We start from the raw sequence: 23,940 nt of genomic DNA on the forward strand, positions 1-23,940 counted from the left end.
TGTTTCCGCTCATTTTGGGTTGCCCTGGAAGTGCTAAATTAATGTTGTGCAAGCAGCGAGGGACGCTTGCACAACAGAATTGGCAGGGCATAAGAGAATCAGGGGGGGCGTAAGCGCCCCTTTACATTCTGCCCAAAGCTTGCAACGGGAAGTCCACAGCATGTTCCCGATCTTCAAACCATATTGAGAAATGTCATGCCTTCAGTTGAGCCAATGAAGTCAAAGCATCCTGGCTGTACAGAATAGTCAGGTGGCTGACAACTGCTGGGATTGTCTTTTTTAATCAGTACAAACTCTGTTCAGGATCCAACTTGGAGTGAGGGTACAGCGGAGGGCAGTTTAGTGAGTTTAAAGAAATCTCTGTGCCTTAGTTCTTGTTCCCCTTCAAGTTTTAAAGATGTAAAATTGCAGTTGTAAGTTGCCCAAAGCCTTAGGTGAGACAGAAGCCTGAACAAACAAAATTTAGGGTATTAACCAATTCTGCAGTAGGTTTTCCTATCACACCAGGCCGCACTTGAACTATCCAGAGGCCTCCAGGTTTGCTGTGGCCTACATGGACTATTCATAACAACTGTGGTTACTGTGCAACCCTGGATGCATCCACTCCACATGCATTGGAACATTTAGGGGCTCTGTGCAATATGTCTTAGGGAGCAGTGTGCAGAACGCAATCTGTGCTGAGAAGGTAGGCATCAGGGTCCCTAAGCAGGTGCCACAATCTAGCAGAACAACTGGATTTCAAACCAGACATGTAATGGATGTCCTAAAAGCTAATCTGATAAATTCACATTATTAGTGAATTGGAACTAATGAGATTCACCCATCAATACTAATTTGACTTTCAGTCCTGTGCTAATACTCAGAGGTAACAACCAGTGAGTTCAATGGGACTGGATTTAAGATTGCAACCCCAGATGTTTTATTAGAACATTGAAACCACTCTCTTTTATGCTTATGGATAATATTAGATGTTCTTCAAACTTCTGTCTGGATCTCATACTAGGTGGGGATGGGGATGAATTTGTAGAAGTAAAAATCTCCATGTTAAATAAAATGAGCACCACCACCAAATGCACTATTAAGAGACCATCTGTTGAAAATGAACCAACATATGGCAATTTGCATTTCAGGTTTTTTTCCAGTATTGTGGAGCTTACTTCAAAATAAGAAAAATAGGAACGTGCTGCTTAAAATTTTAATACGTGAATTAGTAGAATATTTGGCTGAATTTTCATAGCAACTGTCACCTGTTGTAATTGCGTGTAATTTGCTTAGTTAGTGAAAGATGCATTTTAGTTCTTGGAGCAATTAATAAAATAAAGTTACTTTATTTTCTTTAATATGACAGTGTGTTTTTAGAGTAACGTCAATATTTCATTATCAAGTAGGATAAGATAGGCTGGAATCAGAATGAGGTCAATGGGTCTTCAAGTCATTGGGTCTTCTAAATAGGGATGTAAAGAATTACATTGTAAATTACTTTCAGTTAGTTCCCATGTAAATTAATGGAATATAAGCTAGGTAATTACTCATTTACCCCACTGATTTCAGTGGGACCTAAGTGCAGCTAACTTACTATGTATCCAACACCATGTCTGTGCATTTCATCAAACGGGATCTAGGGAGAAAATAAAATGCAACCTTTTAAAACAGAGGTAGGCAACCTTCAGCCCTTGACCTAATTTTGTGCAATCCTTAACCTAATTTCCAAAGCTGAATTGTTACTTTAACAATACTTTGGCTGGAAACAGTCATGAACATATTTCAGCATAAACATGAGCATCAAAAGCATCTGATGGGTTTTTATGTATGTGCAGAATATTTTTACATTCTGAATATTATTGTCTGTTCTATTGTCTTCATTCTGTATGATTTAGATATTTGTGCTCCTCAGACAGGGCAGGCAAGCAGGAAAGCAAGCAAATGTAACTTGCAAGATGACCTTTTCCTGTCTTCCAGTATCACAAAATCTTTTCTATGCATAATTAAAAAGCCTTGTTAGAGTGGTACATAGCTTTATTTATGGCTGTTAAGAAAGGCTCCACAGGAATCTCAGACTTATATGGGAATACCCTCCTGTGCTGTCTTTTTTCTCTCCCTAGATCATTAAGGACCAAAAATTGATGGTGATAGTTGGAGGGATGCTGTTGATAGATCTTTGCATCTTGATTTGCTGGCAAGTTGTTGATCCCTTGAGGAGGACAGTGGAAAAATACAACATGGAGGTATGTCACGACAACCACTTCTATTTTCCCATTTGCTGTTGGGGATTGTAATGCAAAGCAATTAATGAAAATGTATTAGAAGAGGTCAGGCAGGAATGTTTTGAGTGGACTAGAAAGGAAAAAAACTATTCATGACAAAAGAAAATTGCATCTACATTGTAAATACAGTCCTGCATCTCTGCCATACTTAAGAGGTTTTAGATGCAGTAATGTTGTAAACACAGGGGAGTTCTCTGCTAAGAATCTATGAGAGATGGTGTTGCAATAAATAATAGATTTTCAGACTCCATTAGCAGAATTCATGAGGAACTAATGCAAGCTAGACATAAAATAAAGACTTAAAATAAAATAATCTGTTCAAAAGATCACTATATCCAGAGCTAAGTTGTCATTGCTATTGCAAATCTTTAGGTATTGTAATGCCAATATCCATTATTTTACTCAGCCTAGTTCATTTATGCATAATGACTGGTCCTGCTTTCATGTCATTCCCAAAAAGGTCACCCTGGAAATATAAAGGTCAAGGATGACAGGACTCATAGTATGCTGTTTGACTAATCAGACTTCCCAGTTGTGTGTGATACTTTTTCTAGAAGGAAGGTCTTCACGAAGTAGAACATCTTGAAAGCAGAAGAAATGGCCATATTGTTTAGTAAAAGCAGTTCTCTGTGTACAATTGCTGAATAACCTAAGTTTGCATCAAAGTGAAATATGTTGAATAAATTAATTTATAATGCAATTTCTGTTACACATTGTTTGTCTACTGGTAAGAAAAATAGTTTTTTTCATTAATGTAAATGCCAGCTACCGATGCTTCCTATATCTTCTGATCTAGTTAATTGTAATTCCTATTACGCAGTAGCAAAAGTAGCAAGGTTTTTGGTGTATTTGATTTATAAGAAAAAGATAAATTGGAGCAGCCACATTTACTAAAGTTTGAGATGTGCCTGGTAGGTTTTGTGAGCCTCTAGTAAATGTGGGAGATGATGGCTGTTTCAGTGCTTGTAAGAGGCTATCACATAATCTGAGAACCTACGCTGTGTTCTCTGAATGGCAGCTCATATTGTTGATTTGAGACTAAGAGATGTGTGAGATACCGTTCTAAATAATTTTCTATGGTTGGGAAGGAAATCAGATACTTGTTATAAATTTTATTTGCCTGTTCTTACTGTATACCATTGACTGGAGCTGTGCATCTGTTTTTCTAAGTCAGAGATGTGTTCTTGTAAGTCACTTCTCCATGATCCATGAGGCCTTTGGCACACAAAACAGCCTCCTGAGAGATGATCAGGCACTGTAAGAAGGCTGAAACCTTCTAATGATAAGCACTGCACATTCATGAAATACATACACGCAGGCATAGCTGGAAGATTACACAAAATTTTGAAGAGAGATTTAACATTAAAATGTGGACTATATCTTTTGCAACTTGAAAACATTTTTTTTTTCTTTATGATCAAAACACTGGGCAAATGTTTGGTAAGGCAACATGGGGCCAGACAAAATTGTAGGGTAATAGCTCCATAGCCAGAGATCTTGGAGAGCTATTGCCAATCTGGATAGACACCATTTAGTACTGAGCTTGATGAAAACCTTGACCCCCTATGCATCTGCTGTGAAAAAGGCAATTTCCATGTTCAGCATAATTAGGAAAGTAATTGAAAATAAAACTGCCAAGATCATACTCACCTTATACAAATCTGTGTTGTGACCACACTTGGCATACTTTATATAGTTCTGGTCACTGCACCTAAAAAAGGACATTGTTGAGTTGGAAAAAGTGCAGAAAAGGGCAACTAGAATGATCAAAGGGCTGGACAAAGTCCCCTGTGAGGAAAGGTTACAACATCTGGGTCTGTTTAGCTTAGAGAAAAGGTGAGTGAGGGGAGACATGATAGAGGTGTACAAAATTATGCATGGTGTGGAGAAAATGGAGAGAGAGTCATCTTTCTCCCTTTCTCGTAATACTAGAACCCAGAATTATTCCTTGAAACTGACTGGTGGGAGATTCAGAACAGATTCAAGGAAGTACTTCACATAGCATGTAGTTAAACTATGGAATTTGCTACCACAGTACGTAGTGATGGCCACCAATTTGTGTGACTTTAAAATGGGATTAGACAGATTCATAGAGGATAAGGCTATCAGTAGCTAGTAGTCCTTATGGCTATATGGTATCTCTAGTATCAGAAGCAGTATGCCTCTGTATACAGTTTCTGGGGAACATGAGTGGGAGGGTGGTATTGCACTCATGTCTTACTTGTGGGTTTTCCACAGTCAGCTGGTTGGCTACTCTGTGAATAGAATGCTTTCATCTGATCCAGCATGGCTGTCCTCCTTCTTGCCGCTGCTGCTAGTAGTAGTAGTCGTCGTAGTAGTATTGCATTTTTATAGCACCCCATAGCCCAAGCTCTCTGGGCGGTTAACAAAGATTATGTTCTTATGAACTGTTATTCAGATTCTATATATAAAGCAACTTCCTACATTCATATATTCGGGTAATGGATTTACTTATATAATAAATCTAGCCTATGGCAGTTCGAAAGCAAGAAATTGCAAGTAGGTACCGCCTCGGTGGGAAAGATAACAGCATTCCGTGCACCTCGGTGTTCAGTCATGCTGGCCACATGACCACGGAAGCGTCTTCGGACAGCGCTGGCTCTTCGGCTTAGAAACAGGGATGAGCACCTTACCCTACAGTCGGACATGACTGGTTGGGGACACCTTTACCTTTTATAGGCTACTAGCTGGACATCTCTGTTCTAAATAATGTCACCCAAGCTTCTAAGCCTCAGACAGCCTTCATCTATTATTTTCATTACTATCACCCAGAATCTCCAATGTGCAATTTTTTTCACAATAATATTGAGACATAAGTTACTATTTTCCCCACTTTATAGTGATGGATGTGTTAACAGTGATTTCCAAGATCACCCAGTATATTCATGTCTTAATAGGGATTTGAACCATCACAATGATCTTGTAAATACTGCAAAATTTAAACTCCCTGGTAGCAATTTCCACATTATGTTTGATTGTGGGGCATAATGGTCCTGTGGTCCTTCAGTTCTCAATGGGGATGGCCTTTACCAGAGCATTTCATTACAATCTTGCTTTGTCCATTGATTTTCTTTGAATTTAGAACAGGTCCACATATGCAATTGTGTATGTTTCTTTATAACAGTGCAATGGTTTTAACCTATATCAGCGTCTTAGTCTGGGGGTCCTGATCCTGTCAGGTCCCAGTCAAACCAGATTCATGGGTTGCCAAAGTGAGACTAAGTCACAAATGGATCAGGTTAACAGTTTATTGATTACTCAAAGATGATATATGGAGGCAGAAAGAATATACAAAGAAAGCTCATCTCCTTTCAGTTGACAAGAAGAGAAGTCCTCTGTCACAGCTGATTGTGTGCTGGAGTCCCCACAGCACATGAGACGCCACCCCACAGACCAACAGATTCTCCAGGCTGGTAGCATGCATATTCCCCCTTGGAGGAAGACCAAATTGGTCTGCTCTTAGCACAAGCTTATATAGTTCCCTCCCTCCTTCCCGACGATGCTTGAAGCATCACAGGCTGGGAAATCAATAACCCTTTCCCTGAGAACAGGGGCCCAGCATTCCACCATGGGAGGGGGAGTTTTTCAGCTCCTCTGTGCTAATCAAGGCATGGCATCCTTATCTTTAGAAGGATGAGGTAGCTCGGCATAGGCCTTGCAACTGTAAGGTTTGTGGTACTTCCTTGGTACAAATTAAGGCGTGTGAGAGGCTTCTCGAAACTGCTGATTATACAAGGGGCCTACCTTTGTTAGCTAAAGCCTGCTAAAATATCCTCATGATATTAAGCTACACAAGTCTCTTTGCATTCAAACAGCATTTGTCAGTTCATATCTGACTCCTCACCAATTCTTCTGGTGTCAACCTGTGACGCTCCTCCCTAGGGTTCTACCTTCTCCAGCTTCCACTTGATGAAACTGAGAAGAAACCCATTCAGGATGTCTGCCTCCACTTTGGTCAGTTGTCCTAACCTACCTACTTACTCTGCCCCTTCTAAATCCTATTCCCCAAACCCCACTCACTAGATGTAGCTTCCTCAATCCCTAAGGCCCTACCTGACTAACTCAGCTCTCTCCTATTAAAACCTCAGAATGCTCACTTGCGCACACAAGCCCCTCCTACTCACTCCCAAACATTCTTTTAACCCTAACTTACCTGGGTTACACTTAACGATGAAAACATAAACATTAATATAACAAGCATATGTTACAACTCCCCCCACCCCCATTACAAACCGGAGAAAAGAACTTGGACACCGCGCCCCCCGGCAAGTTCATTTCAGAGGTTTAAACAGGAAAGGTGGTAAAGGAATCTTTCAGTAAAATTGTCCATCAGTTGAACTCGCCATTTCACTGTAAAAACAACAACAACCCACAACAACAATAACACTCTCACCATCTATCAAGTCAAGGAAAGAAAAGTATTGTTCTGGATACTCAGTTCAAAAGAACAATACTTAGTCCTTGGTTGATTGAAGATCTTCACTTGATTGCAGAACAGGAACTCTCTCTCCTGGACAGTCCATCAGCAACCACGTTCTCTCAGCCAGCTGCATGTTGGATCTTGGCCGAGTATTCTTGGAGTTTCCATGACCTGCACTGCAACAATTTGTTATAGTTCGTTATTGTCTGTTTCTTGGATTTCTTTTCTTTGCCAACTTTCTCCTGTAGCATTTGGTGCTCGGAGACTGGGATTTCTTCTTCACCTTTGTCAGCTTCTCTAGATCACTCTGCACTTTTTCTTTCTTGGTTCTCCTACGCCAACATCCTCAGCTGCTAGTTTCTGTTTCCTGGCTGGCTTCTCTTTCATTTCAGCATTAGATGACTTTGTTGTTTTTGGAGCCATGACTGCTACAACAGGGGTGCCTTATCTGTCTTCTGGGACACCTGCACCAGTAATGTGGACGACAACCTCTCTTCCACTCTCAGATTGTTCCTTCAGCCTCTGCGTCAGAGTCATTCCCGTCTGTTGATGAGTTCTCAGCGGAGGATGCTTTCTCAAAAGGCTTTGCAAAAACACTGATAGGAATATCAGTGTTTCCTGAACTCTGTTTGGATAGCACAGGGGAAGCACATTTTCCCTCAGTGGATGTCAGAATCTTTAAATGACCTGAGATACCTTTCAAGAACCCTTTCCTCCATTCAATTTGGTATCAATATAGGTGTTTAGATCATATTTAGCTCCAACCACATAAGGTCTTTCCCCAAGCCCCGGCTTTTGGTTTTGCTGAGCAGTGGCTAAGTTAACCTGTGCCCTTTCCCCAAAAGATTTCAGACCATTCTCCCAGAAGGATTTGTTCCCTTTGGGCTTCTCCAAAAGAGGATTCTTGTGATTGTGCCTGCGTTTTTAATATTTCCAAACTCTGATCACTCCCAAGAGCGTTTCTGAATTCACTGTCAGCTTGAGCTGGATTATTTGTAACAACTAAATCCACTGTCTCACTGCCTGCCATTTTATTTTTGTTGCTAGACAACAGCTTCATCGACAAGTCTGTCTCTGACACTGTGTAACCAACTCCCTCTTTCTCTGCCACCATAGAATCACTCTTCTTCGCCCCTTTTTAGGACCTGGTCAGAATGTGTATTTGCCTCTCATGAGACATAATATTATTTCCCAAAATAAATGGTTCACATTGTTCAGAGTTAACACCTACTTCAAACTCTCCCTGAGAATCTCTCCAGGCTGCTCTGATTTTCGCCAAAGGTATTTGAACAGATTCCCTTCTTATCCCTTTAATCTTAATGGTTTCCTGAGGTCAAATATTCTCAGGATTAACTAGATGTTAATGTATTAAGGAAATATCAGCACCAGTGTCAAGTACAGCCACATATTCATTTCCATTTAGGGTCACTTTCTCCCTCCCTTGATGAATTTGAGTGTCATCCAATTCATCTACCTGATCCCACTTCAGCATACAACAAAGTGAAGCCTCAGGTTGGTCTAGTCCCATGTTCCTTTCAATTTGAAAACGCCTGAGGTAGATTTTTCTTTCTTCTCACTCAGTCTTCAACAATTAGGTTTAATATGACCAATTGAAACCACAGTTATAACAAGCTTTGTCTGTGTTTCCAAATAAAGGTTTTACTTGAAATTTCTGTCAAGATTTTCAGAGGTCTGTTGATTTTTAGCACTACTGATCCATTTCTCAATGTAATCAGTAAGCCTTATAACCAAATTCCACAAAAGACTTACATGGTGTTACTGTACTGTTCCTAAATTTCTTTCTGAAAAATTCTGGCCCATATCTAAACCTTTGATATATAGCAGCCTTAAAGGTTTCAAAGTCCATTACCTCATCCACAAGAAAGCTATTACATACTTCAGACAATTATCCTTTAATTAAACTAGGAATAAAGCTCATATAATCATTTGGAGCTATATTCCATATCTGAGCAGCTTTTTCAAATGTGGTGAAAAACACTTGTGGATCTTCCCCAGCCACATATGGGTTGAAATCCTTAGAGGATAATGTAGGAGGTCTGGCTTCTTCCTCAGTTCTCCTTTTATCCTCCCTCAACATTTTCTCTTTTTCCAGTTTAATCCTTTCCATCTCAATTTCTTTTTGGCACTTTATTTTTTCTAATTCCACCTCTCTGTCTGCCTCTTTCTGTCTTGATTTTTCCAATTCAATCTCTCTATCCCTCTGTTTCTTTCTCTCCTTCTGTCTTCTCCAATTCAGTCTCTTATCTCTCTCTTTCTGTTGCATCTCTGTCCTCAGTTTCTTTCTTTCAAAGTACTGGGGCGACATTTCTATATGTGCATGTCTTAGTGGATTTACCTCAGCCCCTCCAGCACCTCTGCCTCTGAGGTGATATGTTAACATCAATTTTAATTCATCTACTGACTTCCCCTCATAAGGGAAATTCAGGCTCTTACATCTCTCTAAGAGTCCTTCCTTCTTCATGATTAAAAACTCAATTTGCCCCAGAGTTTTCCTCACCCAATGTTACTACTTGGGTTCTCTTGAGATGGGTTTAGGATTGATATCTTGTAACACTAGTGTACTTTCCTGTCACCTCCTGACTGCAGAAGTATCTGTCTATTTATAATTCAGCAGTTTATGATGAAATAAAGCCCCTTTATTTTGGATCCATTTATTTTAGATCCCACCACTCTGCTGCCACTTGTGACGCTCCTCCCTAGGGTTCTACCTTCTCCAGCTTCCACTTGATAAAACTGAGGGGGGAAAGCCCTCAGGACGTCTGCCTCCACTTTGGTCAGTTGTCCTCACTGACACCCAAAGCTTCAGCACTTTTACTCTGGGTCAAAGAGATACCCAATATAATTAATTGGTTCCCTCTACCCAACACAGGAGAAATAACAAGGAAATATGTTTTCTAATGGTTGTGCAATAAGACAAACCAACACGTGGGATTTTGTAGTTAAAAACAAAATTATTTAATAAAAGAAGAGTTATATATTATTATTAATCAACCTATGCTTGGTCCTAACCTACCTACCTACTCTGCCCCTTCTAAATCCTACTCCCCAAACCCCACTCACTAGATGTATCTTCATCAATCCCTAACCCCCCATCTGACTTGTGTCAGTTCATTCCTTATATAACCTCAGAATCCTCACGTGCACACACACAAGCCCCTCTCACCTTTCACTCACTCCCAAACATTCTTTTAATCCTAATTTCCCTGGGTTATACTTAACAATGCAACCATATACATAAATATAACAAGCATATGTTACACAACCCACTACAATCAGTCAATCACTTCCAAATCTGGTCTTTGGTGTCCTAGATGAAACACCAAAATTGTCCTCATCTCAACTAAATGCTAGAGCTGCTCAGCTTGGCACACCCTCTTCATCCCATCTGGCTATATAACTTGTCAGGTCTTGATAAAGTAGCCTTCTAACCCATCACTTGCAGCCAGCCCTGTAAGCACTTGCTTTAGTTCATGGCTTCAATTCATGTTACAGGCTTCTGCTGCAAACACAGACTCAGTGGTTGACTCTCTTTCATTGGAACTTTATTGTATGTGGCAGCTGCTGGTGGTGATTGTGTAGAATCCTTTGCCTGATCCTTCCTTGCACCTCTATAGTACTGGCCTTCACAACTGATATCACACCAAATCTGTACAGCAGTTCCCCAGCCATTTATAGTGGCCTGTCTGGTGCTTGACAACCTACTGATTTGTAGTACCAGGCAGGCAACTAACACAGGAGCTTTAGTAAATACCAGGTAAGCCTGCCATACATGGCTTAATGGGCTGTGTTTGGTTTATTGGTCACAAGTTGTGCAAGCCTTCTTTAATACAAGGCAGGGGTGGGCAGAAAATAGATCTCAGATGTTTTGAACTTCAACTCCCAACATTCCTGACTATTGGCCATGGTGGCAGGGGCTTCTGGGGGTTGAAGTCCAGAACATCTGGTGATCTACCTTCTGCCCACCCTGACATGAGGGGGACTCTACCCTTTCTTCCTCTTCATCAGAGTCAAAAAAAGCAAGAGAATAAAAATGGGATTATATATCCAGCAGGTCAAAGTCTTGCTGGAACAAAAATACCTTCAGATGAAAAGACATCAGGGAGTTCCAAAGCCCAGGCACAGCTACAGAGACGGCTTCTCTCATGTTCCCAGCAGCTGTATTTCAGACAGCGGCAGGGCACACAGGAGGGCCTCCTCAGCTGATCTCAGTGGATGGGCAAGAAATGGTTCTCCAAGTATCCTGGGCCAAGGCCATTTAGGGATTTAAAAGTTATGAACACCACTTTGAATTTGGCCAGGAAACAGACTGAAACCCAGTGAAGCCAGTATAAAAGGAGAGTTGCATGCTTCACCAAACAGGCTTCAGTCAGAACCAGGGCTGCAGCATTTTGGATGAGCAGAAGTTTCCAGACCCTCTTCAAAGGCAACTCCACATGGAGTGCATTGCAGCAATCCAGTCTTCATGTAACTAAAGCGTGTACCTTCATGGCCGGGTCTGCTTTCTCTAGAAAGGGACACAACCAGCACACTGATCTTAGCAGCTGTGGCTGGAAGCACTTTCACCCAGGTATCTTGACATTAAAGAGCCCAAGAGCATCCCTAAACTTCAAACTTGATTTCTGAACTGAAAACAAACCCATCCAAAACAGGTTGAAGCCCTATTCCTGTCTTCTGCCAGCCAGAAGCACCTTTGTCTCATCTGTTTCAAGTTTCAGTTTGTTAACCGGCATCCAGTCCATTACTAACCTCAAACATCAATCAGGATTTCCACAGCTTCCCTGAACTGAAATGGAAAAGAGAGAGAGAGAAAGAGAGAGTTGGCTGTCATACTATATTCCCAATCACTGTATGATCTCTCCCAGCAGTTGCATGTCGATTTTTAACTGCTCCAGGCATGGGCCAAAGCACTGCTTGGAAAGCTAAATTTTTCTAGATGTTGCCCTAAGTTGATGATTTACACAGCTCCTCGAATTACCCAGTGGTAAGGCCAGCCCCGATATGTTTGCTCTAAACGTGGGTGTCTTAAGACATTCATGTGTCTCTGAATCCTAACAGATGAAAGGCAATTGCCAGGGGTCTACAAATGTTGGCTTGGCTTACTAGCCAGCTGTTATTTGTGGTCACCACTAATTGCCTTCCTCCCATCCCCTGGATGGGAGAGAGGCAGGGACTTGTCTCCTCTGTGCAAGTATGAAGAAGACAAGCAACAGTGGAAGTCTTTTGTGCTGCTCAGAAGGGACTCCTGCTGTCTCTTACTTGCTCAAAAACTGTAGTGTAAAGGATCCGTGGTGCCAGGTGTCATGCTTGCCACAGTTCTGAGAACACTTGGCCCTCTTGAGCTGGGGAATGGATTTGTAGATGTCTGCCAGTCCACAAACAAGTCTAAGACTTGTTGAGATAACTGCTGGAGAGGAAAAATATGCTGCATTGGAAGGTGTCATAATATCGTGGATAAACTGTAGTTGCAAATACATTCAGTGATACAAGCATATTTTATACATCAACATCAAGCATAGGTAGAGATATTGGGTGGGGGAAAATGGATAATTTAGAAGAAAATAAGCTTACAGTCAAAGCTAGCATACACAACATGAATTGTTATTTTTCTGAGGAAAATAACATTTGGATTCCCAACTTTCGGATGATCAGTGACCTTTCTTATAGTACATCTAACAGCAGAATCTTATACATTTCCTCACAGAAGTAAGACCCATTGATTTCAGTGAGGCTTACTCCCAGGTAAGTAGGTATCAGATTCCAGCCTAAAACTAATTGATGGCACTTAATTTTTAAAAAGCAAGTAAGATATACTGAATATTCTGAGAATAATCAGTTGCATTGTTTAAAATGTTATTACAATCACTTTAGTGTACATATTCTCAGTAGATTACAAGTAAAACATTAATGATTAACAACTCAAAATAAAAACATAGAAAATAATAGGCAATTAATCAAGGCAAGCCATTGGATGTAAAATTTACATTGTAAAGAAATTGTCACTTTAAGAACTCTTGGTGGGAATTATCACCCATGTTAATAGTACGAGGATCATTTTTCCATGTGTTTTTAGTGAATTTGTTACTTTTGAGTAGGTACTTTTCCTTGTGAAACATTCCCCGGCCATATCGGGTTTTCTGCATCTTTTGAGGCAAGAAAAATAGAATGAGAGAAATTACAACTGTTGATTAGGAATGGACAAATCTGTCAATTTCAACTTCTCTCCCATTGCTCATTTTTCCAGTCTTTAGTTAATTCCATCCTATTTCTGTATCAGTTAATGATCTTTTTAAAAAGTCCACACAGAAATTCATAAGCACATGATCATTTCTCCTAATAGACACACTTTGTATGCAATTTTGTCCAATATGTGTACTTTTGTAAGCAAGTTCCCCTAATTTAGTTCATTTTTATGTTATTTTCATGAATATATGCATTTTTGTATGCACTTTCCCACAATCCCTTAATGCATAAATGCATACATTTATGTCTGCATTTTTGGATTGTGGAGCTGCCTCCCAACAGTCATATAACTGGGAATACTGAAGGATAACTGCATTCAGTTTGCAAATTGGACTAGGAAGTGTGAATGAATTTCTCCATCATTCCTGCTGTTGGTGCCCAACAGTCACCAGCTGCTTATGTTGACTTGACTCAGTTACGAAAACTGGGTTGTGAATGATTTACAAATCTTTTCCATTCACTAGAGGGAGAGGAACCTTCTCTTATAATGGCCATGAGCTATTAGTCTCTAATTTATTTTATCTCTTTCATTGTAAACCTGTGATGCGAACTTGCTGCACAAATCAAAAGGATCAAAAGGAAATCTATGTCTTCACTTGAAATACTCATAATGCTGATAATCAAATATCATAGAATCATAGAATAGTAGGGTTGGAAGGGGCCTACAAGACCATCGAGTCCAACCCCCTGCTCAATGCAGGAATCCAAGTCAGAGCATCCCCGACAGATGGCTGTGCAGCCTCATCTTGAATGCCTCCAGTGCGGGAGAGCCCACTACCTCCCTAGGTAATTGGTTCCATTGTCATATTGCTCTAACAGTCAGGATGTTTTTCCTGATGTTCAGCCGGAATCTGGCTTCCTGTCACTTGAGCCCATGATTCCATGTCCTGCAGTCTGGGATGATCGAGAAGAGATGCTGGCCTTCCTCTCTGTGACAACCTTTCAAGTACTTGAAGAGCGCTATCATATCTCCCCTCAGTCTTCTCTTCTCAAGGCTAAACATGCCCAGTTCTTTCAGTCTCTCTTCATAGGGCTTTGTTTCCAGTCCCCAGATCATCTTTGTTGCCCTCCTCTGAACCCTCTCCAGCTTGTCTTCATCCTTCTTAAAGTGCGGTGCCCAGAACTGGACACAATACTCCAGATGAGGCCTAACCAGTGCTGAGTAGAGGAGAACTAGTACTTCCCGGGATTTGGAAACTATGCTTCTATTAATGCAGCCCAAAAGCACATTTGCCTTTTTTGCAGCCACATGACATTATTGGCTCATATTCAGCTAGTGATCTACAACAATTCCAAGATCCTTCTCGCTTGTAGTGTTGTTGAGCCACATATCCCCCATCTTGTAACTGTTCATTTGGTTTCTTTTTCCTAGGTGCAGAACCTGGCATTTATCCCTATTAAATTTCATTCTGTTGTTTTTTGCCCAGTACTCCAGTCTATCAAGATCACTTTGAATTTTGATTTTGTCTTCATGAGTAGCTATCCTGCCCAATTTTGTGTCATCTGCAAATTTGATCAGCATTCCCTGCATCTCCTCCTCCAAGTCATTAATAAAAATGTTGAAGAGCACTGGGCCCAGGACTGAGACCTGTGGTACCCCGCTTGTTACCTCTCCCCAGTTTGAGAAGATCCCATTGATAAGCACTCTTCAAGTCTGATTCTGTAGCCAACTGTGGATCCACCTGAGAGTTGGTTCATCTAGCCCACTTTGAGCTAGTTTCCTCATCAGGAGATCATCGGGCACTTTGTCAACAGCTTTGCTGAAGTCGAGGTATATTATGTCCACAGCATTCCCACAGTCCACAAGGGAGGTGACTGATCAAAAAATGAGATCAGATTCGTCTGGCAGGATGTGTTCTTGACAAATCCATGTTGGCTTCGAGTACAATCAGTGCATTGTTTTCAAGGTGCTTACAGATGGATTGCTTTATAATCTGCTCCAGAATTTCCCTGGAATTAATGTCAGACTGACGGGTCTGTAGTTCCCAGGTTCCTCCTTTTTACTCCTTTTGAAGATAGGAACAACATTAGCCCTCCTCCAGTCATCTGGCAATTCACCCGTCCTCCATGATTTCTCAAAGAGAGTAGACAGTGGTTCTGAGAGTTCTTCTGCCAGTTCCTTTATTACTCTAGGATGCAGTTCATCTGGCCCTGGAGATTTGAACTCCTTCAAAGTAATGAGGTGTTCCTTGACCATATGCCTATTGATCTCAAGCTGCAATCCTGCCCCTTCAGCCTTTGCCGGGGGGTCATAGACCCTCTTTTGGGAGAAGACTGAGCCAAAGTAGGAATTGAGCACCTCTGCTTTTTCTTTGTCATCTGTTATCATTTTGCCATTCTTATTTGATAGCTGAACAGCCATTTCTTTCCCCTGTCTTTTACTTTGCACGTAGCTGAAGAAAGCTTTGTTGTTGCTTTTAGCATCCCTCGCTAACCTCAGCTCATTCTCAGCTTTAGCCTTCCTGATGCCATCCCTGCAATTCTGAGCTACCTGCCTGTACTCTTCCTTTGTTGCTTGGCCTTCTTTCCACTTCCTATATGTGTACTTTTTTGTTTTCAGGTCATATCTAAGCTTTTTGTGAAGCCACACTGGCTTCTTCTGTTGTCTTCCACCTTTTTTTCTTGTTGGAATTGTTTGTAATTGTGCCTTGAGAATTTCCTTTTTTAAAAACCCCACCCATCTTGGACTCCTTTTCTTGTTAGAGTCGCTTACCATAGGACCTTACTGATTATTGTTCTGAGTTTATTAAAATTGGCTTTCCTAAAATCCAGGATACGGGTTTGGCTACACTCGGCTTTTGCTTCCTTTAGAACCATGAACTCAAGTATAACATGGTCGCTTTCCCCCCGCGTTCCTGTAACTGCTACTTTACCCACTAAGTCATCTCTGTTGGTTAGGATCAAGTCAAGGATAGCCGATCCTCTAGTTCCTACCTCTACTGTCTGTAGGAGGAAGTTATCCAGCACACGTCAGGAATTTCGGGGGGGGGGGGATGTTTTGCAGATCATGAGCCTAAGCACGTATTTTTTGTATTATACAAGGATTCTATATATCTGGAATTGAGGGAAGTAAGACTGGCAAGTTATGGCATGTGAGGAGAGAGAATCACTCACACAACAGAAAGTACTGTTTCCCTCTTTTTTAATGCAGTAGTGACTTGTTAAAAATCACAGGTTGTATGTCAGCTGGCAGTTTGTCAGCAGAACAGAGACTGGTGGCAGAATGAATTTTTTTTCCTTCTCCTGCAGTCCCCACCCCCGCAGATCTGCTCCAGAGGGTCAGGGGATCCTCTGAAGCAGATGGTGGGGGAGGGGGGGCTGCAATGGGAGGAGAGCAGGAGGAAGTCCCATTGCCCAGGTGGAAATCTGCTTATGCAATGTTGGATTTAACCCCTTTTAATGACACTGATCTCACATCCTGAAATTGGTTGGGAAGGGAAGTATTTAAAAAGTCTAAACGGCCTCAGACCAGATAACTGAAGGGCTGCCTCCTCCTTATGGTCAACTTCAGAGGCCCTGTTCCAGCTGCCTTCATCTTTGGAGGTTAGGTGGGGAGCTACCAAGAATAGGGTGGCATTATACGTATGGAATGTCCTCCTCAGAGTCACCCATTTGGGATTGACTCTGTTGTCCGGTTGGATTGATTCCTTCATTGCTGCTGTCTTATTTCTTTTATTGGAATTTTTTTTGTTTTTTCTTTGATATCATCTTAGGTGTTTTGTTTTTTCTTTGATTTGTTAGCTGAATTGAAGGTTTTATGAGAGAAAGATGGTTATATAAACATTTTAAATAAATAAATAAGAATTGCATCGCTTCAGAAACTGAAAATCTGTCATGTAAGCATCAGTTTAGGCATTATCCTTTGTGAAGACTGCAGGAAAGCTCTTATTTATGCTCACTGTTATATTTGAGAAACCTGACCTACTGGTGCATACTTGCCACCCATACATTTCCCTGGCAAACTCCAGATGCACTGAAGGCTATGTAGGCAGTAAGGAGCTTTGAAATGCATGTGGCATTGATATGAATGGGCCTTTCCCAGTTTTAGCTACATGATAGCAAGTGAAGTCAGTGAAGAGTGAAAGCAAGAGAGGTTGATCTAAATGAATGGGCAAACATTTTTTCAAGACATGCATAAAAATAATCAAAAACAAGGAGGTGTGTTTCAGCACAACTAAAAATGTTCATGAAAGTTTTGTTTCTGTTCAGCTGTATGTGATATTAAAACACTGGAGAATGTTCCCATTTACCGTTAACCAAACTGTATTTTGAACATGGCTTTTAGACCCATTTATAAATGCTAGTGCTATGTGCCAACGGCAGTGTGTTTAAAATTTCAGAATGGCGTTTTTCTTTAATCTTTTCGGCACTTACTACCTGTCTCCCAGCTGCTGTTTTATCCACCCATTTCCAGTGTTTCTCTTTTCATCTTGCTTTGCTTTGACAGCACACATATTTGTGTATCTGTTTGTGTTCTTGCAACTATCTTCTGCACGTACAAGATGACTTTTTTGGAAAATGGGAACATAAGTTATTAGCATACCTTGGTTTCTTTTAACCCTTCCTTGGTATAAATTAGCTCTGCCTTGATGGCTTGTCTGTATGAGTTAGCAAGCTGGTCCCAGAGCATGGTTTGAAGATGTATGAAGCAGCAACCTCTTTAAAGCAAATCAGGTCTGAGTCTGGTCAGTACCTGGAGGGAACATCCAGGGATTCCTAAGTAAATTACCTTGAGTTTTGTCATGGAAAAAGGGTGGGATATAAACGAACAATAACAGTAACACTGGTTAAAAATGATCACTCTACAAGGCCTACACTTAGTTTCAGGTTTCCCGATCCCCTCAGTGCACACGCTCAGGCAATCTGACACTGGACTCCCAAAGCAGTGAGATTTCTTTATTGCAGGGAATCCCACAGCAAAAGCTGAATGGTTACACACTTCAGAAATCATATATCTGATGGTCAGTAGCTATAGGCTCTATGTAATTCCAGAACAGTCCAAAGCTAAACACTACTACCGTGACTGAGATCCTCAACATGGTTTCTCCGTTGCCAATTCCATGGTTCTGAACACAAGGGAAAGGACTCTGGATTCCTGGGTACCTAACCCAGACAGTGCTTTCACGGAGCTCCAACCCCAGACATGGAAAGGGAATGGTTCCTGGAATGACTCCATCAGGCAATGAGGGGATAACTTCTTTAAAGGACTAACAACCCACACCCATAGAGACTCCAACTTTGAATCTTTTGTTGATAACTAGGCTACATGGTCAAGGCCCATCAAAATCAAGGGAAGGGCATACCCACACATGCAAGGAGTTCCAGGCCACCGCTTTCGCATTGGCAACTCCACGCTGCATGAGTTCTGGCAGAAGGAAGTCCAAAAGTGGTAGATCAAACCCAGCCTGCCATACACTGCGCTGACTACAAACACAGACACACAATCCACAGCAATGGGAGTTCAAGTCTATGAAAAGCCTCACAGTACTTTTCATGACAAGTCCTTAACAATCCAAAGATCCAGTCCATGTGCAGAGTGCCTCCAAAAGCCCAGACAATGATGGATCCAAACAGAGAAGGCTTTGGGCAATGAAGATGAGATGTTCCTAGCAAAGGCTCTTTGCCTTTGCATCAGCTTAAAAGGGAAGGCGTGACTGTAGGACACCCCCTCCAAATCCCTTGACAGACAAGGGCCTTTAGCCTTTCAGCAAGGCCCCTGTCTAAACAGGGCATCGATGCTCAGCCCTCCAGCAGTGAGGCTTCAACCTGGGCAGCCCTTCTGCAAACCCCACCCCACCTGTGTCAGGTTCTCATGGACAGCTTTTAGCCTTTCTGCCTGCCAAGGCCAGACCAGCAGGTGGACAGGGAGTTGGGTGACTGGCCCTGCTCTGAAAATGCTGACAGAGATAAGCTCACACAGACTCTGACATTCCAGAAACTGAATAGGCTCAAGCACTTCCAGGCTACTTCTAATCAAATCCTGGCTATAACCTACTGCAGTACTGAAACTGGACCCTGGCACTTAGGCATACAAGACAATTGACAAGAGCAAGGCAACTGACTAGGGCAACATGTGCATGCAGCCCCCGATACACCCCAAAATGAAAAAACAGAATAAAAATTTAAAATGCACTCCTTAGAGGTGATAGAGCGCTAAAATGAACAAATTTAGCTTGTTTGCAAGCTATATTTGTCAATTTTAGCACTCCGTAGCTACTGTGGACCATTAAAATTGACAAGTTTAGCTTGCGAACAAGCTAAATGTGACTATTTTAGTGCTTCTGAGCACTATGAAGTGGTTTGTCTCCAAAGTTTGGTGGCAAACGAGTGATTTTTATTTTATTTTACTTCTGTTTCTTCCCCTCTCCCAGTGAAACCCACCGGGGGAGAGGGTGTCTGAGGGACAAAGATGACCCCTGGGCCACCTGCAGTTGCCCAGCCCTGGAGTAGGGCCTGTAACTAGATGCAGGATTATAACCAGGGCTGCATATGCACTGTGATTCTGCAAGAATTCAGAAAAGGTGTGGAATATGGTGTAGGTTGAGATCCTGTACATTTATTTACATTTTTTTAAAGCAAAAAAGATACATGCTTGAACGTGTGTGGGTATTGCTTTCTGACATTTCAGAAGCCAGAGAGATCACTGAAGTAGATTTCCTGCGGCTGGTGACAGGATTTTGATGCCATGTATAAGTCTAAATAATAATAACAATAACAACAATAACAACAACAACAATAAATAAAACATAATTTAAATCATGCAGATGTTCATACAGTTTATATATATGTTAATACAGTTGTACAGTTTAAAGTATTCCGCTTTTGTTGACCCAGAATTTAGATTGCTTTGGTGCTTAATTAACACTGAGTACATGTGGCCCTCATGATAACCTGAATTATATTTCTTTTTCCTTTTTTCATGCCTCCATTTCCTTTTCTCTAGCTTTCATTTTGCCAAACAGCTACTGAGGGCAACAGCAGTCTAGGCTTAGGGGTGGTGTCGTATAAAAATACAGTCCTGTATCAAAGGTATCCAATGTGTAACTCATCTTGAATAGAATTGGTATATTTAATGTTCTAGGCCTCAGATGTGCTAAAGTGGGAGGAACATGATACAGGTCTATAAAAGTGTGCACAAATTGAAGAGAATTGATAGAGAATGTTTATTCTCCCACTCTCAAAATACTAGAACTTGGGGTCATCCAATGAAATTGATTGGTAACAGATTCAGGACAGACAAGAGAGAGCACTTAACACAATATGTAATCAATATATGGAATTCATTGCCACAAACTGTGCTCGTGTTGTCTTACATGGCTTTAAAGGGAGATTAGACAAATTTATGTGGGATAAGTCTACTTATGGCTATTAGTCATGATGACGATATGAAACCTCCATGTTCAGAGGCAGTATGCAACTGAATACTAGTAGCTGGGAAGCAACATTGGTCTTCATGCCTTGCTTTTGGGCTTCCTGGAGGCATCTGTTTGGCCACTGGGAAGCGGGATGCTGGACTAGATGGATTTTTAATCTGACCCAGCAAGGTTTTGCTTATATTCATAACTTGTTATTCTTACAGGCTGCGCTGAAGTCAGTGAAATATGTTGTCCAAGGGGACTTCAGCACCCACACCAATGGCCTAACTAGATCTTATGGGAGATCATGGCTACTGCTGGCCTGCATCTTTCCCATGCATCTCCCTGGTAATATCTGGTAAAAGACACGAATGCCACAACATTATCACATTCAGCACTTCCCAACTAAGTGGTGGTCAATTAATTAGAGCAGGGCAGGGATACACTGAATGCAACAGCATCATGTCACACATTTCTTTTATTAGATGTTGCTGGGGAGATGTGAATTGGCGGCAGCCATGCATCCCCCACAGTGTCTTGTTAAACCTTGAGGCCAGCAGCTCAGGCTTGCTGAGAAATTATTAGCCTCCATAACAAACATACGTATATTCAAAACAGTATATTCCAACAGTCTGATGGCAGAGTTGCACATTCAATACACAAGACTGGAAATGACCTCTCCAGTTCTTGAGGTATCAAGCTCACACCATTGTTATGGCTGGGTACTTCTGAGAGTATCTCTATCCACCTTAGTATGCTCCTGCCTGGGTGCTAAGTTGCATACATTACCCGAAATTCAAGTCATGGAGCCAGTTGGGTTCCAGGGTTTGCTGAGCTTTGCTCTTTCAGGCCAGATCCATACATGATTAGAATTCTGGGAGCTGCTTCCCCATAATTCAATCACACAGTGCTCCAGTAGCTTCACTAGACAGGAGCCTCATGGGTTGACCAAATGATGTAATTCCTTCCCACACCAACTTCATCATGCCCAGTGGGATGATACTGGCAGGGAAAAGAACAGTGTCATTTTTGCTTCCTCATGTGGTTACCCTGTAATAAGAACCAGACTGTGGGAAGATGGCCTTCACAGTGCACCACTAACATCCTGAACAGCAGGCTGAACTACCCTGTTGATACAGACATTCCCAAATGTTGTTGATACTTTAAGTGAACAAAATGGAGGGCAGGCAGTTAGAAACAAGGTGCCACTCAAATCATGCTGAAGCTAGCCCATGGTGGCACAAATTGCTTTGATGTTTTAATAACTGCACTTTGGTGGTATGTGTTTAAATTCATGGCATTTTATCATTAGGTATTTTAGCTTCATAATTTAAATTTGCTTCTCTTTTACAAGCTTCGAAGATGGGTGGGATGAAAAAGCAATATGTTTATTTTAAAAAATAATCCTCTAATGCTGACTGACAATAACTAGACCCTGTGCATAAATAAAAAGAAAGGCACAGGCTTCTGTCGGGCTTACAAAGACACTAGACACACAAAGGAAGGGAAGTGGAGAGAAAAGATAGAGGAGAGAGATCAGTTTGACAATGTTTGAATGAAGACATGAGGCATTTAAATCCAGTTCAGGCCAGGCTAATACTCCCTTGCCAGTATTCTTGCCAGGGGCGAGTGTGCTTGTACTTGTGACTGCGTTCGCCACATTTGAAGGTACTGGATATCATCATTTAAAACTTCTCGTTTTTCACAACTTGTATGTTGTTGTTTTAAGTTGTACAAGGGGACTTAGTGGAAACACTGGAGAGCAAGATATGGTAATCAATTGTGAAAGGTTGGTGTTCTAAGTTATTCCCCCTTTCAGTCCTTTAAAATATTCCTGGTTTTGCTACACAGATTTTAAGGTCAGGAGGGACCGTTGAAATAATCTGTTCTGATGTGTTGCATAACATCCACAAATTTGATTTTCTTTAGCTAGTACCATATCAAGCCCACTTAATCATCCTTCTTTAAAAGATATCTTTGTAAAAGCCAGTTGTCCATGATGATCTGGGCTGGTTGGCAAGCTGGATAATGTTGTTAACACAACTTGAGAGACCAAGTATACTGGGATCTGTGAAAAGAAATGTAACAGCCCAGCTGTTAATAAGTTTCCACTGAATTCAGGTTGGCTTAACTTCTTCTACTCTGTGGCGGTGAGGGTGGCAAAGAGGCAGTTCTTTTCCACCAGCATTGCATCTTCTCATTGTCGTCCAGCGGAGCTTTTCCGAGTGGTTCGCGGCCTGTTACATTCTGGGCCAGGGAGAGAGACGGTGGAACCCTCAGTAGCATGCTGTGACAAGTTTGCACGGCACTTTGAGGATAAAGTCGCTCAGATTCGTCATGAATTGGACACCACCATTAATGCAGTTCCATTGGTAGAGGCGTTCAGAGCACCATCTGGTCCATTTTTATTGGATGAGTTTCAGTTACTGAGGCCTGAGGATGCAGACAAGGTGCTTGGCCAAGTCCGATCGACCACTGGTGTGCTTGACCCTTGCCCTTCATGGCTTATTAAATCAAACAAGGAGGGGTTGTCCGGCTGGGTCCAGGAGGTTGTAAATTCCTCCTTGAGAGAGGGAGTGGTGCCTGCTGCTTTAAAAGAGGCAGTAATTAGACCACTCCTGAAAAAGCCTAACCTGGCCCCAGAGGATGTTAACCATTATAGGCCAGCGGCCAACATCCCCTTCCTGGGCAAGGTGCTTGAGCGGGTGGTTGTAGGACAGCTCCAGGCACTCTTGAATGAAACGGATTATCTAGATCCATTTCAATCGGGCTTCAGGCCTGGTTTTGGAACGGAAACTGCCTTGGTCGCCCTGTGGGATGACCTCTGCCGGGAGAGGGACAGGGGGAGTGCGGCCCTGTTGATTCTCCTGGACCTCTCAGCAGCTTTCGATACCATCGACCATGGTATCCTTCTGGATAGGTTGTCTGGGTTGGGAGTTGGAGGCACTGCACTACAGTGGTTCCGCTCCTACTTGGATGGCCGATTCCAGAAGGTGGTGCTGGGGGATTATTGCTCTGTGCCATGGCAATTGTGCCATGGGGTTCCACAGGGCTCTATTTTATCCCCCATGCTGTTTAACACCTACATGAAACCGCTGGGGGAGGTTATCCGGAGGTGTGGGCTGAGGTGCCATCAATATGCAGATGACACCCAGCTCTACCTCTCTTTCTCATCAAAACCAGGTGAGGCAGTGGCTGTTCTGAACCAGTGCCTTGGCACGGTAATGGACTGGATGAGGGCTAATAAACTGAAACTCAATCCAGACAAGACGGAGGTACTGTTAGTGGGTGGTTCGTCTGCCCGGCTAGGTGATATTCAACCTGTTCTGGATGGGGTTGCACTCCCCCTAAAGGATCAGGTTTGTAGTTTGGGGCTGCTCTTGGATCCAGAACTGTCACTTGAGGCACAGGTGAACTCAGTGGCACGGAGCACTTTTTATCAGCTTAGGCTGGTATACCAACTACGCCCTTATCTGGACAGCGATAGCCTAGCTACAGTTATCCATGCTCTGATAACTTCTCGTCTGGATTACTGCAATGCGTTATATGTGGGGTTGCCTTTGAAAACGGTCCGGAAACTTCAGCTGGTCCAAAATAGGGCAGCAAGATTGTTAACAGG

General features: G+C 42.0%; 1 protein-coding gene and 1 pseudogene across 1 annotated transcript in view; one reads left to right on the forward strand and one right to left on the reverse strand.

Annotated features, from left to right (window-relative positions):
* Positions 1-23,940, forward strand: part of GABBR2 (gamma-aminobutyric acid type B receptor subunit 2) — a 447,064-nt gene that overhangs the window by 285,159 nt on the left and 137,965 nt on the right. Inside the window, exon 13 of the mRNA XM_084850624.1 lies at positions 2,103-2,225. Within this exon, the coding sequence (XP_084706750.1) occupies positions 2,103-2,225 (123 nt within the window). The remainder of the gene's footprint in view (positions 1-2,102; positions 2,226-23,940) is intronic.
* LOC146347427 (uncharacterized) lies at positions 7,150-9,187 on the reverse strand (annotated as a pseudogene).

The sequence above is a fragment of the Heloderma suspectum genome, chromosome 4 (assembly GCF_057233095.1).
Source record: "Heloderma suspectum isolate Gila_16-S chromosome 4, 16-S_ref, whole genome shotgun sequence".
Lineage (NCBI taxonomy): Eukaryota > Metazoa > Chordata > Lepidosauria > Squamata > Helodermatidae > Heloderma > Heloderma suspectum.